Raw genomic sequence first — 15,067 nt, forward strand, 5'->3', positions numbered from 1 at the left:
GTGAAATATGTCAAGTTACGTAATGGTAGAGAGCCCACATGAAACTGTAGGTCCACCTATAACTGACTGGGTCAGTTCAAAGCTTGGAGGAAGGCAACGGCATAACACCAGTAATGGGACCAAGCCAAATAACTCATCATGGTGTTAAAACTCATCTTCATCTTGAAAATAGCATTAGATTTAATTTTCATACAAACAAAATTACGCCGAATCGCCAAAGAAAGTGGTATAAGCACGCGTATTCAATACAGAGATATGTAAAAAGTCAGAATACTGCAGTGCGGTCGGAAACGCCTATATGAGACAATACATGTAAGTCAGTTACTGCTGTTACAATGGTAGGTTAGCAAGATTTAAGTGAGTTTGAACGTCGTGTTACAGTCGGCGCACGAGTGTTGGGACAGAGCATCTCAGAATTAGCGATGAAGAGGGAGTTTTCCCGTGCGATCATTTCACGAGTGTACCGTGAATACTAGGAATCCGGTAAAACATCGAATCTCCGACATCGCTGCAGCCGGAAAAATATCCTGCAAAAACGGGACCAACGACGAGTGAACAGAATTGTTCAACGTAATAGAAGTGCATCACTTCCACACATTGCTGCAGATTTCAATGCTGGGCCATCAACAAGTGTCAGCGTGCGAGCCATTAAACAAAACATCTTCGATATGGACTTCAGGAGCCGAAGGTCCACTCGTGTACCCTTGATCACTGCACCCTTGATAACAAAGATTTAGGCCTCGCCTGAGCCCATCAACACCGACGTGGGACTGTGATGACTGGGAACATGTTGCCTGAGACTCTGACGAACGGGGCTCGTTTCAAATTGTATCGAGCAGATGAACGTCCAAGAGTATCGTCCTTACGACACGGCCCCGTTCCTCTCCCATTCGTGGAGACAACAAAATTTTTAGGGGTTACATTTGACAGGAAACTTAGTTGGTCTCCACATGTGTCATATTTGGCTGCCCGTTGTACCCGTTCTCTAAATGTCCTCCGTGTTCTCAGTGGCACGTCGTGGGGAGCGGATCGAACCGTCCTACTTCGCCTATATCGGTCGATCGTCCGCTCCAAGCTGGATTATGGGTGCTTCGTATACTCCTCTGCACGGCCGTCCATCTTACGCCGCCTCAACTCCATACAACATCGGGATTTACGGCTTGCGATTGGAGCGTTTTATACTAGTCCCGTCCAGAGTCTTCATGCTGAAGCCGGTGAATTGCCACTCACCTACCGGCGCGATATACTGCTTTGTCGTTACGCCGGTCGGCTACTGTCAATGCCCGACCACCCATCGTATCGTTCCTTTTTTGACGACTCTATAGACCGTCAATACGGGTTATATGTCTCTGCCCTGCTACCCCTGGAGTTCGCTTTCGTCGCCTCCTTCAACACCTTGATTTTTCACTCCCTGCAACCTTTAGAGTGGGCGAGAGCCACACGCCACCTTGGCTCCAGGTTCAGGTTCGCGTTCACCTTGACCTCCACTCGCTCCCAAAGGAGGTTACCCCCGGTTCGGTATACCACTCCCGTTTTGTCGAACTTCGTTCGAAGTTCATTAATATGACCTTCATTTGTACAAATGGCTCTAAGACCAATGACGGGGTCGGGTGTTCTTTTATTGTCGGGGCACAAAGTTTCAAATACCGGCTACATGGCCATTGTTCGGTCTTCACAGCTGAGCTCTTTGCCCTCTACCAGGCTGTTCTTTACGTCTGCCGCCACCGACATTCTGCTTATGTCATCTGCTCCGATTCTCTGAGCGCCATCCAGAGCCTCAATGATCCGTATCCGGTTCACCCTTTCGTGCACCGGATCCAACGCTATCTTCAGCAGCTGGTGGACGACGGGTCTCCAGTTAGCTTTATGTGGGTTCCTGGCCATGTCGGTATCCCTGGGAACGAAGCTGCAGATGCCGCGGCCAAGGCTGCGGTCCTCCAGCCTCGGACGGCTTCTTGTTGTGTCCCTTCATCATATTGTAGCACGGTCATTTGTCCGCGAATTTTATCGCTGTGGCATGCCGATTGGGCTGCACTTAGGGACAACAAGCTTCGGGCCTTGAAACCTCTTCCCGCAGCTTGGACGTCCTCCTCACGTCCTTCTCGGCGGGAGGAGGTCGTTTTGGCCCGGCTACGAATTGGACACTGCCAGTTCAGCCATCGCTATCTGCTGACTGCGGCGCCGGCGCCGTTCTGTCCGTGTGGGCAATTGCTGACGGTCCGCCACATTTTAACGTACTGTCCGGATTTTACTACGCTGCGTCTTGATCTTGGCCTGCCATGTACTCTGGATGCCATTTTAGCGGATGACCCAGGAGCTGCTGCTCGCGTTCTTCGTTTTATCAACTTGACACACCTGTCTAAGGACGTTTGATTATGCTGTAGTTTTTTAATCATATGCCTGTTAATACGTCTTTTATAGTGTTGTCCCCTTTAGTTGCTGTTTTAACCTTGTGCCTCGCGGTACATTCCTAAATTTGTCAGGGCGGTAATGACCATTGTAGTTGTGCGCCCTAAAATCACAAAAAACCTCATAAATCCATGGATCCTGCATGTCAGCACGGGACTGCTCAAGTTTGTGAAGGCTTTGTAATGGTGCGGGGTGCGTGCAGTTGGAGTGATATGGGACTCCTGATACATCTAGATATGACTATGTACGTAAGCATCCTATCTGGTCATCTGCATCCACTCACATCCATTGTACATGTCGACAGACTGGGGCAATTCTAGCAGGACAATGCGACACTTCACAAGTTCAGAATTGCTACGGAGTAGCTACAGGGACACTCCTCTGAGTTTAAACGCTTCCTCTGGCCTCCAAACTTCCCAGACTTGATCATTATTGAGCGTATCTCGGATGCCTTGCAACGTGCTGTTCAGAAGAGATCTCCACCCCTGAGTGCTCTTACGGATTTATGGACAGCTCTGCAGGATTCCTGGTGTCAGCTCCCTCTAGCACTACTTCTGACATTAGTCGAGTCCATTCCACGCCATGTTGTGGCACTTCTCCGTGCTCGCGGGGACCTTACGCGATATTACGCAAGTGTACCAGTTTCTTCGGCTCTTCAGTGTATTATGAAAATGTGCCATGTTTGCACAAAGCACACGTAAGTTAATTGTAAACATAGTGAAACGTTTACTAGAATACCAACAACCTCTACGAATTTCATTGATAAAAGCGCCTCATATATCAATCGAGTCGTGACGATACGTTCTCACAATGTTTCAACGAGTTTCCTCTTGTCATCTTCAGACAAAAAGTCGGGTTCACATGCAGGGCCAGGATAATGGAGCAGCATAACATGAAAAACATTTTCCACTCGAAGGTTAGAAACAAGAATCTGACAGCAGTTCATTGTCTAGTGGTTAACATCGCTGCCTCGAGACCACGGAACGTCAGGTTCGATTCCCGGCGGGGTCAGAAGTTTTCTTCATTCGCTGACTATGTTTATGTTGTAATCATTTTATTCTGTCTTCATCGCAAAGATGCGAAAGTCGCCGAAGTGAAGTCAAATATAATGACTTGTTACAGGCGCAATAACAATCCCAAACGGGATCTGCCGGCCAATAATGCAGTATTATTATTTCATTTCCTCAAAAATATGCTTGTATCAGTCAGAAAGTCAGAGATCAACTACGGATATGGGCACCTGGAGTCTACAGTATCAGCTGCGAGTGTGAAAGGAGTACATCGCCCAGCGAAGCATCTTGCACCATTGTTCAGAACATGCCAGGACCTCGACAAAACAGAGAAGTCTGCAGTGTCAGAGCACATCATCAATGAAGAACAAGTTTCTTTTTACACAGGGAAACGTGCTATGCCATGCCTGCAGTTTATTGGATTCCGTCATCAAAGAGGCAGTGGCAATAAGAACATATGAAGTTCTTGTTACCCAGGACAGCTGTTTCCAACAGAGTTCAGTATGGGATATGGAGCTAGTAACGTTAGAAACGTTCTAAAGAGCTGGAGATATAGGTGGAGTAGGAGCCAGCACTAGGGTTCGACGCCCGGACTCCCACCACAGCGCCGAGAGGCCCACTAACCACTAGGCCGCGATATTTCTTCCGCAGGCACCCGACTGCCCCACCCGTTGGGCCCTAGGAAAAGAGAAGTCTGCAATTCGGCGGCTTACAGGAACAAGCTGGATATGAACTACACTCTTCACCTGAAGATCACGGGTAGGCCTTGTCGAAACTTTGCGGCAATACGACGCCATGACTCGGATGATAACTCGAGAAGATTTCATTAGTGATACGTTCCACATAATAATGAGCGTAGCAAATATAAATCCATGGTTCATGCGAGTAACTAATTCGCAAATGTCTTGACAAATAGCTATCAGAAGATTCCGGGGCTTACCTCCATGACGAACCAGAGCTTGTCGGGATCCACCCTGTTGGTGGCCCTCTTCATGTAGACGCCGTAGAAATCTGGCAGGTTGGGGTGGGTCGATAGGTCCCGCAGTACGCGGAACTCCTCCCGAATGTCCTGGAGGATGTCCTCCGACACAGGCTGGATCTTCACGGCGACGCGCTTACCACCTGCAAGCAGATCAATGCTCCCGTATCTTCCACATTTTAACACATCACCTTCAGCCAGTCTCGATGTGCACATTAGTTTACCCTATGCAAGAGCCACACGTTCTCTGAGGATATCATATAATATGTTGTAGTGCTGAGACCAACGCTATAGCGAAATAATTACTCTGTTAGATTTATGTAAAGGCTGAGAGGGATAGAAAAGTTATATACCATTTTTCACGCAATCAAATATTTACAGAACCATCGTATGTATTGTAGGTGACAAACATAAAATTAATTACTTCACACATAAAATAACCAAACTGTAAAGATTTCTTAAAACTACTTCCTCTAAATGAAGCACGCTGATCGAAAAAAGCTCGAAACATTTTGTCTGTGAACCAAGCGAAAGTCGGCAGTAATATGCAAACACTATGCTTTTCCAGGCTTACTTGCGAGCGCCATGCATTGCCATTTTTGCGAATTTTATACGTGCCTCTTACGAACATCAGGGTGCGGTTACCGCCAGGTTGCAAAGGTGATACCAGTAACGATAATTAAAAAAAAATGAAACACTCTAATCTACTAAACGACTAAAACGGTCTCCCGCTTTCAATTGCAGGTTGCCTATGTAGCAGATTTCCAGGGCAACAAAAATTTGAGTTTCAGTATTTCATATAATTTTTAAGTTTAAGGCACTATCATAACATACTGATTATGATGTACAATCTCACGTTAAAGGTTTAACAAATGAAGACAAGTAATAAAATTTTAAATTGTGTATACAATATGTCCTGGGCCGGCCGGTGTTGCCAAGCGGTTCTAGGCGCTTCAGACTGGAATCGCGCGACCGCTACGGTCGCAGGTTCGAATCCTGCCTCGGGCATGGATGTGTGTGATGTCCTAGGGTTAGTTAGGTTTAAGTAGTTCTACGTTCTAGGGGACTAATGACCTCAGATGTTAAGTCCCATAGCGCTCAGCGCCATCTGAACCATCCAATATGTCCTGGGGCAACACAAGTCACAGTGTGCAGATTATTAGTACAGCATTTGAGAATGAGAGCACTCAGTGGCTTACAACAAAGTTTACAAATAATTTCAAACCTTTTCGATACATTTATGTCGCTGAAAATAATGAAAGGTGAAATGTTTACCGCTTACTACATTCTCGTTCATGCAGCAAAGCCTCTGCGCCAGACATGACGTTTTGATTTATTAATTCTTTACTACTAACTGTGTTCGCTAAACAGTCTGCAGACAGCATTCATGTATACCACTGAATTTACTTGCAAAATGTTGTCATTGTACGTCACATAGTACACGAGGTATGATGTCATAAACATCGAGAAGCGTGGAAAACCAGTCTTTCTTGAGACGAAGCCCAAATCACCATAACTAGAGTCATCCAGTGATCGATTCTTTGAAGAATCGGCGTGAGCCTGTTAGTTATTGGTTAAACTACTGGCAAAACAAAAAATTGGAAGATGATTTTTCGCCAGCAGTTTGTCTGCTCTTTCCTTTTATGTCCTGATACGCATTTCAGAAAGTCATGTATCAAAAATTCATTCTGTACTGAAAGTCGTGGTATAGCGACATGCACATGTAGGCTGTAGTATCGTGTACGCAAGGTTTCCGACACAGTTATGGCAGCACAATGGGAATTAAAATAACTTTGAATACGGATTGGTAGTTGGAGCTAGACGCTTGGGACATTTCAGTTCGGAAGTCGTTAGGGAATTCAATATTCTAAGGTCAACAGTGTCAATAGTGTACCGAGAATAGCACATTTCAGAGATTTTCTCTCACCACGGACAACGCAATGGCCATCGGCCTTCACTTAACGACCAAGAGAAGTGACTTTTGCATAGAGTTAGCGGTGCTAAGAGACATGCAACACTACATGGAGTAACCGCAGAGCCGCGTGGGATTAGCCGAGCGGTCTAGGGCGCTGCAGTCGTGGACTGTGCGACTGGTACCGGCGGAGGTTAGAGGCCTCCCTCGGGCTTTTTTTTTTTTTTTTTTTTTTTTTAAAGTAACCGCAGAAATCAATGTGGGACATACAGCGAATGTTTCCGTTAGGACAGTGCGGCGAAATTTGGTGTTAATGAGCTATGGAAGCAGACGACCGACGCGAGTGCATTTGCTAACAGCAGGACATCGCCTGCAGCGCCTCTCCAGAGATCGTGACCGTATCGATAGGATCCAAGACAACTGAAAAACCGTGGTCTGGTCAGATGAGTCCCCATTTCAGCTGGGAAGAGCTGATGGTGGGGCTGAAGTGTGGCGCAGACCCCACGAAGCGATGGACCCAGGTTATTAACAAGGCACTGTGCAAGCTGGCGGTGGCTTCATAAGGGTGTGGACTGTCTTTACATGAAATTCACTGGATCCTCTGGTCCAACTGAACCGATAGTTGACTGGAAATGGTTATGTTCGGCTCCCTGGAGACCATCTGCAGCCATTCATCGACTTCATGTTACCCAACAACGATGGAATTTTTATGGATTAGAATGCATCATGTCGCCGGGTCATCATTGTTCGTGGTTCGTCTGAAGAACATTCTGGACATTTCGAGCGAATGATTTGGCCATGGAGATCGCTCGACATAGGTCGCATCGAACATTTATGGGACATAATCTAGAGTTCAGTTCGTGCACAAAATTCTGCACCAGCAACACTTTCGCAGCTCTAGAAACAATGGGTGAGCAAACCACTTTACAACACATTAAGATCTCAATCCCAATATTTTAGGAATAAGTCCAGACATCACACAAAAACGTAAAACTCTAGCGACACTCGCCTCATTATTAGCTAAAATAGAGGGCAGGTCTGGTGGGAAACTGAAATCTGCTCTAGATCGAGTCACGTCGCTGTTTTCAATCCCGATCGCACAGTGAGCACGTAAAGATGTCTAGAACAATAATGCCTCACACGAAATATGTGTGCCTATAAGAGATTTCACCTGATTTCATACAGTCGACATAACATAACTGTCATGCGTTTCCTTCTTGATGACAATATTCTTGGCGGCACACGGCAGGGGCAATGGGACGCTGCTGAAGCGTTTTCGATGGAGTGTTGGTCACCCACCATACAGCACTGACTTTCGTCCTTCTGATGTTCATCTCTGCTCACATGAGCCGCTGGCTATGAAGACAACATTTGGGCACAGCCAACGAACAGCAGGCCAGCGTAGAGAATTCGTAGAAAGCACTGGCGGCTACCGTCTATGAAGAGGGTTATTGGAAAGTTGGTACAACGTTACGACAAATGCCGACGTCCGAGCGTCGAGAATGTAGAAATGTAACTGTAATAACCTACGAACTGCTGCATATAAAACATTTTTTATTTTCACCGTAGTTTCCAATTAGTGACCGGTCGCACCTTACTTTCCGAACAGCCCTCGTACTTCAGCATTTCTGTCAAAAAGTCGCGAAGTAGTGCGAACAGCAATTGGTTATTCTCGAATTTGCTAACATGCGTGGAATATACGCTGCCGTTGCGTGTGCATGTTTTCGATGGGTGTTGAAGACACCAATGTCTTTAAATGTTCCCACAGTCAGATATATAAGGGATTAATATCATGTGACCGGGGGAACCAAACCACAGGACATATTAGACTGATCCTAAAAACGGACCAGCCCATACACACACACACACACACACACACACACACACACACACACACACACACACACACAACGAGTAAATATACCGAGGCGCGGCTTTCGCTAGGCTATAATGGACAATGTGGCGAATTTAATGTCATTCGTAAGTAGTCTTTGAAGTTAATAGCTGCCGAGTTATGAAACCAACTGCTTTTTGGATAACAAGCCCTTCTCTGATCCGTAATGTCTGCATCCGGGCCATAAGGACCTATGAAATGTGAATATGGGCCACCATCGGCTGTAAAATGGAATGATGGCAGTGAAAATTTGTGCCAGACTGGGAATCGAACCCAGATATCCCGCTTATCGCGAGTGGTCGCATTACCATTTGGCTATCCGTGCACGCACCACGGCCAGACCCAAATTTCCATATGTCTATAGTCCGCACTCGTAAAGTCATTAAGTATATTCGCGTATAGGAGAAACATTTTACTTGAAAGTCGCATGTCTGATGTCAGTCCGTAAATACAACATTGCAGCGCGTGTGTTGTTCTGAATTCTGATACAAAGTTTCTTCGGACATGCACGAATGTTCCAAGGAAATTTGAATCGTAATTTGGAATAACACAGCTACTGAAATATCGTATAAGCATCAATGGTTTCGGTGTCATGTTGGTAGACGTACAGGGATTGCCAAATTTATGGGAACACCGCGAAAAATGCGTGCTGCAACGTAAATGCAGATGCTACCCAAATCTACAGGTTGCACTACTGTATTTCACAACGAACGGCATCTCTACAATGTCCTCACTACGTTGCAAGTCTCAGTTGTGGTCATAACAGTGTACGGTGTAATAGAGAGGGCGTTATGTCGGATATGACTGACTTCGAACGTGGGCAGACTGCTGGTTCTCATATGGCGGATGCTTCCGCAATCAAGGGAGACGAAGTGTTTGGTGCTTTAAGAGACACTGTGTTGAAGATTTATCTTGCATACAGGGAAAGCCGAAAAAGATCATTGCTAAGTCACAAAGTGAACGGAAATGTGTATTGAGTGATCGCGACGAACAATCAATTAAGAGAATTGGGACCAAAAATTTGAGGACGAAACCTGCAAAAGTCACTGCAGAACTGATTGTTACACTGGCGAACCATGTCAGCACCAAAGCGACATGTAGGGAATATCATTATCAGGGAACGGCAGGGCGAGTTGGAATTTCAGAACTACTCATGCAAATGCCCGAACATGTAAATCGTGGAGAATAAGACATAGAACCTGGTCTTTTGCGTAATGGAAAAATGACGTTTGGTCGTATGAGTCTTGTTTCACACTGTTTCCAACTCCTGGCTGAATTTACGTCCAAAGAGTGATACGTAGTGTGGATTCGGTGACGATTTGGCCAAGTACATCATGGTATTCCGTGGGTCTCCCGATTACTCTGCGTTACGGCCAAGGACTATATGATCATTTTGGCTGGTCAGGTCCACCTCATGGTACAATGATTGTCCCCCAATATTGCTATTTTTTGTTTTTTTTGTTTTGCTTTTTTGAGTACGAGAATAAATTGTCGCATCTCCCCAGGACACCACTGTGACCGGATCTCAATATTACTGAGCCTTTGTGATATATTTTGGAGAGAAGGGTTCGTGATTGCTATACACCTCCTTCATCGTTACCTGAACTTGTCATTATTTTGCAGGAAGAAAGGTATAAGATTCCCTTGACAAGCATACAGGATCTGTGTTTATCCATTTCGAGACGATTGAAATCCGTTTTCAATGCCAACGGGTTTCGTACACCATATCAGGCTTGGAAGAGTGTTGCGCTTTTTGTGTTTTCATATTTTTGTCCACCCCCTGTATTTATTGAGTTCTGAAGCCTCAGAAGAGTAGGGTAAGCAACAAAGACGGTAGGGCAAAAATTTAATTTGTTTTATTACTCATGAGCCGTGATATCATGTTTGCTTGTTTAGCGATAGCAGGACGAATGGACGATCACTGCCTAGCCTCGAGATCAGCTACGTTGCTGATAATTCAGTCGCTATAATATTCTGCTGTTGCTGCTGTATCATTTACTCGTCTACCTCTTTCTCGCTTGCTAGCCCCATTTTTTAATCTCCCTTGTTACCAGTTAATTCTTTTTTTCAGTTAAGCTTTTCTGCACATGTGTGATGAATTATGCACTCTTTGCTATACTTTCAGTACTGTATTATTCAGTTGTGTAATTTAATTGCGTTAAGGTCGCAGGTTCGAATCCTGCCTCGGGCATGGATGTGTGTGATGTCTTTAGGTTAGTTAGGTTTAAGTAGTTCTAAGTTCTAGGTGAATGGTGACCTCAGAAGTTAAGTCCCACAGTGCTCAGGGCCATTTGAACCATTTGAATTTAATTTAATTGTCTGTTAGACAAAGAGCAGAACTAACTGAACTTAATTGTTTGAGCATGTTAGCTATTTCTTCTAGTTCAAGATCTCATCGATATCTATTGTTAACACTTGGAAGCATTTGAACTTGTTTACTGACACCGATTCATGTGCTGCATTAGTTTTTTGTTTGTTGTATAGAACGTAATGTAGTGTGTTTTCTCAAAATTAGGGGATTGTCCATTTTTCAGAATTTTTAATAATTATGTGGAAAACATCATTAATAATTTTCTGTTGCTTTCTCTCTAATGAGATTTATATAACACTCGTATCAGCTGAGAAAAGTACCAATTTTGCTTGATGAATGTTAAGTCGAATTTCGTTCACATATACAAGGATTAAAAGTGGACGAAAAATCGAACTCTTTGGGGATCTCTTCATGATTTCTCCTCAGTCACCAAAATATTCGAATCTGGACTCAGTCGCCCAGTATGGGGCAGCCGGACTGCATGTTTTAACATATTTTCCGAAAATCTTAACTGTGAATGCAATAAATCTGGGTGAAGTTTCGTTTGAAACGATGAACCCTGTTTTATCCACTCATAAAATTTTTATTATGAAATATTAAAATTGGCTGATATACAAAATATTTTACTATATCGTGTTTATATTCTAAAAAGTTGCACATACCGTTCTTACACGTAATTCACGTGGGTCTGGAATCTCTTGGAACAATGAGACATAGAAAGAACTACATTACAATTTGGACACCACCAAGACGTTTGTGTTAGACACGTTTTCCTTTCTAGCTCTTACTGACATCGGAACACACAGACACGTGTTGAATACGATTTTGTCTCAGTATGTGATGCCCTTCGGCAAATGTCGCCCACTTAGTCTGCTCGGTTCAGTAAATAGAGACAGACTAGTGCGCCGTCCGCTAGACTACCTGCAGCTGCCGGAATCAAAAATGGCTCTGAGCACTATGGGACTTAACTTCTGAGGTCATGAGTCCCCTAGAACTTAGAACTACTTAAACCTAACTAACCTAAGGACATCACACACATCCATGCACGAGGCAGGATTCGAACCTGCGACCGTAGAGGTCGCGCGGTTCCAGAATGTAGCGCCTAGAACCGCTCGGCCACTCTGGCCGGCTGCCGGAATCATACTCGGGTTCCGTACACAATGTGTTAAATGTTCTCTGTTACCAACGTTATCTGACTTATTCCACACAACATTTTGCATTCTGTTTGTGAAGTGGGATTGAAACCAGTTCTCTGTAAATCTATCAGTTCCATAAATCTAAAGGTTTTCTAGTAGACTGACATGATCTTATGCAATCATACGACTCGAGAAGTTCACAGAAAATACCAAGTGACATGTTTTATTATTTAAGACTTGTAGTAATTGATGAGTGATTGTATAAACAGAATTTTCAGTCGAGCAATCATTCTGAAATCCAGATGGAGATGCACTAAGTAAATTGTTTCTACTTAAATGTGAAGCTACTCTTGAGTGCATTGCTTTTTAGAATATTTTGGAGAAAGTCATCAGGAAGAAAACTGGGCAAGAATTATTCAAATAACTTACGAGAATGCTGGTGGGTGCACCCAAAGACATCACCAGATTACGTTCTCGTAAGTTATTTGAACATTTTATACGTTGGAGAAACTCAAGTTTCACATGGACAAGAATTAAGTCTTTCTTGCCACTCTTCTAATAAATAGATTTAGCAGTGGAATATTTTAATCTGTCTGCAAAATTTACCTGCGCGAATGATATATTATACATCTACCAAAAATAATGACTTATTAAATTACAACTACTCAGAATTCGGTTTAAAACTTCATCAACACCATACAAGCTTCTGTTCTTGACAGATTTTGTAATTCTATTAATTTCAGTGAAGGATGTTGCTCCAACTTCTGTTTGCTTAAAGTTTTGTGGAATGCCATTTTTAATATATCTCTTGGCTCTTCAACTTAACTATTTAATCCAACTTTTGCTGCTACACTTAGAAAGTGTTTAAAAATAGTCGCGACTTATGAATTATTAGTCACAACATTTTCATTCAGTTTAATTGTGGTAACATTTTGTGCGCTGGCTTAACGTTTTGTCTCCCATTTCACAATATACCTGTAAATTTAATCTCATTATCAGCATTATTAATTTCTGGTGTGATATGCATATTCTGGATATTTCATTATATTCTTTAGAATATTGCAATATATATATTTTTTGTAGCTTGTAAGTAATCTTGGATCTGGCTTAACCTGACCTTTATATAAATTTTCCTTTTTCCTTTGATGGTACTTCAACCCTTTTAGTTATCGATGGATTACTTGGTCTTTAATGGACTTTGTTAATAAGTTTTTAGATCATTTGTTTTGAAATATTCTGTCAGATTTACTATGGAATGTATTGAATTTCACATTGGATCTCTTCCTACATACACCTCAACTCGTAATACCAATTTAGAGTAATACTTGAAACACTGAAAAATACACACATCAGAACCTGCCGTCTTTGGAATAGAAGTTATTACATTCTTCTTGAAGTCTGAGGGTATTTCACTATTATGTTGTGTTTGCATGCAATATAGAATACGTTTGTGACGGCTGAGTCTCTTAACGTTCTCAATAATTCTGATGCAGTACCATCTATCGCAGGGGACATGTTTCCACCTAGGTCTTTCAGAGCTGTTCCAGATTCTTGTTGCAGTATCACATCTCCTACTTCATCTTGATTTACTTCTTCTTCTTTTTCTATAATACTTTCCTCGAGTTTGTTTCCATTACACACGGTGTAACAAAATGGTATGAGAAAATTTTCAGGAAACGTTCCTTGTATATAGAGAAAGAAAATATGTTATACGGACATACGTCCGGCAAGTTTCACTTCCATATTATAGTTCATTTTCTACTTCTCTTCATAATCACACTGATTACCAGGATTACACGAAACGTTTTCTCACATGAAATGTTCAAAATACCGTGTTGGGGAGCGTGGAACGTTTGAGCCTAGGGGAATTTCTTCCTACCGTTGAATCCAACTCTGGTGTCAGAGTTAGAATATTAGCGGCAACGGGTAATCTTTATTACTGTCTGGAGAGTGCTACATGAACACCTACTGTACCCATATAATGAACAGGGTGTGCAGGCACCATCAGCAGACAATTTTCCTACACGGGTGCACTGCTGTGAATGGTTCATTTGACAAAGTGTCAGCCCTCACTGTAATCCATAAGTGCTGTTCACGGATTAAGATTCGTTTTAATATTATCAGGTAATAAATTTTCACAATCAGTTCGTATGGGCTGTCGAGAATCCTCAAGACATTGTGCAATCATGTCATCAACAAAGATTTTCTGTGAATGTTTCGGCCGGCATTGTTGGCGACTTCCATGTTCTTCTACGCCTTCTGAGACAATACTCCACCTGTTCTGCTCGAACCTGTGGCTTTAGGAGTCCGACAAAACATGCACTTCATGCGCGATGGAGCTCCTCCTCATTGCAGTGTTGATGTTTGTAAGGCTTCTAAATAACAGATTACGTGTCAGATTAATTTGAAGAGGTAGGCTAGTTCCTTGGCTTGGAGAGCTCTTCGGATCTAAACTCACTCAGCGTATCAGGGATTCAACGCGACGGCGGGTTGGTTCATGTATCCTTGCCGACGGAGGGCATTTTGAATATGTCATTCAGGCAAGTGTTTCGTACTGTGCTGATACGTTCATTTCCTGCCTGTTTCTCATGATTAATGTGTTGAAGAGTTGCAGGAACTGAGCTCTAACGTGCAAATAAAACGTTTCCGGGCCCTTGTCCACATAACATATTTTCTTTCTCTACTTGTTAGAAATGTTTCCTGATAGCCTGGCCATTCCTTTTTGTTACATCCAGTATATCAAGTGTGTGGAAATGTATTTTGTTTTAGTCTGGTGTGTAGGTTACCTTACACATGTTAATTTGAGATTATAGTTCAGGAGACCTAGCATATTTCATTAACTTTTTTGTCATTGATAATAAGATGACTGAGCAAACGATATCAGCTATACTCAAGAGCCACCTGTTTTCTTTGGGACATTTGATATCAACTGTTACACGTATTTAAAAATTGAGCTACTATAATATGTAATTTATCCATTTCTATTGCATCTAATGGTTTTGCTAGAGATTTCAATGTAATGAAGGAGCAATAATTGAAAATAGAGTTGAATCAATTCTCCAACGAACCTAACAGTGTCTGGATAACATGCAAGTATTGAAATGACACAACAGAAATGCCATAGAGTTTCGCACTAGTTTTGAAACGGTTTGTTTCGCTCCTCTGCAGAAATTTGGAATATCGATTGTTTCTTAGGCCTATTTTAATTTGGGTTCTAGTGACATCTTGTAGCAGCCAAGTCGTAATTTGACAAGAAAAGAAATATCAGGCGCTTTGGCCTGTCACTAAGACAGCGTAAGGAACAGTACCGTACCTTCCACAAGAGCAAAGGACTGGTATCAAAACAGTGCCCAGTTGATTGGAGCAAAATAATGAATGGCTACTCTCTGTGTAGTGTCATGGTTTCAAGCAGGAGA

The 15,067-nt window shown here is 43.0% G+C and overlaps 1 protein-coding gene across 2 annotated transcripts in view; it reads right to left on the minus strand.

Moving 5' to 3' along the window:
- LOC126336659 (neither inactivation nor afterpotential protein C) overlaps positions 1–15,067 on the minus strand; it is a 340,870-nt gene that overhangs the window by 297,526 nt on the left and 28,277 nt on the right. For both annotated transcript variants that reach the window (XM_050000600.1, XM_050000597.1), the window contains exon 3: positions 4,360–4,541. In XM_050000600.1, coding sequence (XP_049856557.1) covers positions 4,360–4,541 — 182 coding nt within the window. The remainder of the gene's footprint in view (positions 1–4,359; positions 4,542–15,067) is intronic.

This window comes from Schistocerca gregaria, chromosome 2 (genome assembly GCF_023897955.1).
Source record: "Schistocerca gregaria isolate iqSchGreg1 chromosome 2, iqSchGreg1.2, whole genome shotgun sequence".
Lineage (NCBI taxonomy): Eukaryota > Metazoa > Arthropoda > Insecta > Orthoptera > Acrididae > Schistocerca > Schistocerca gregaria.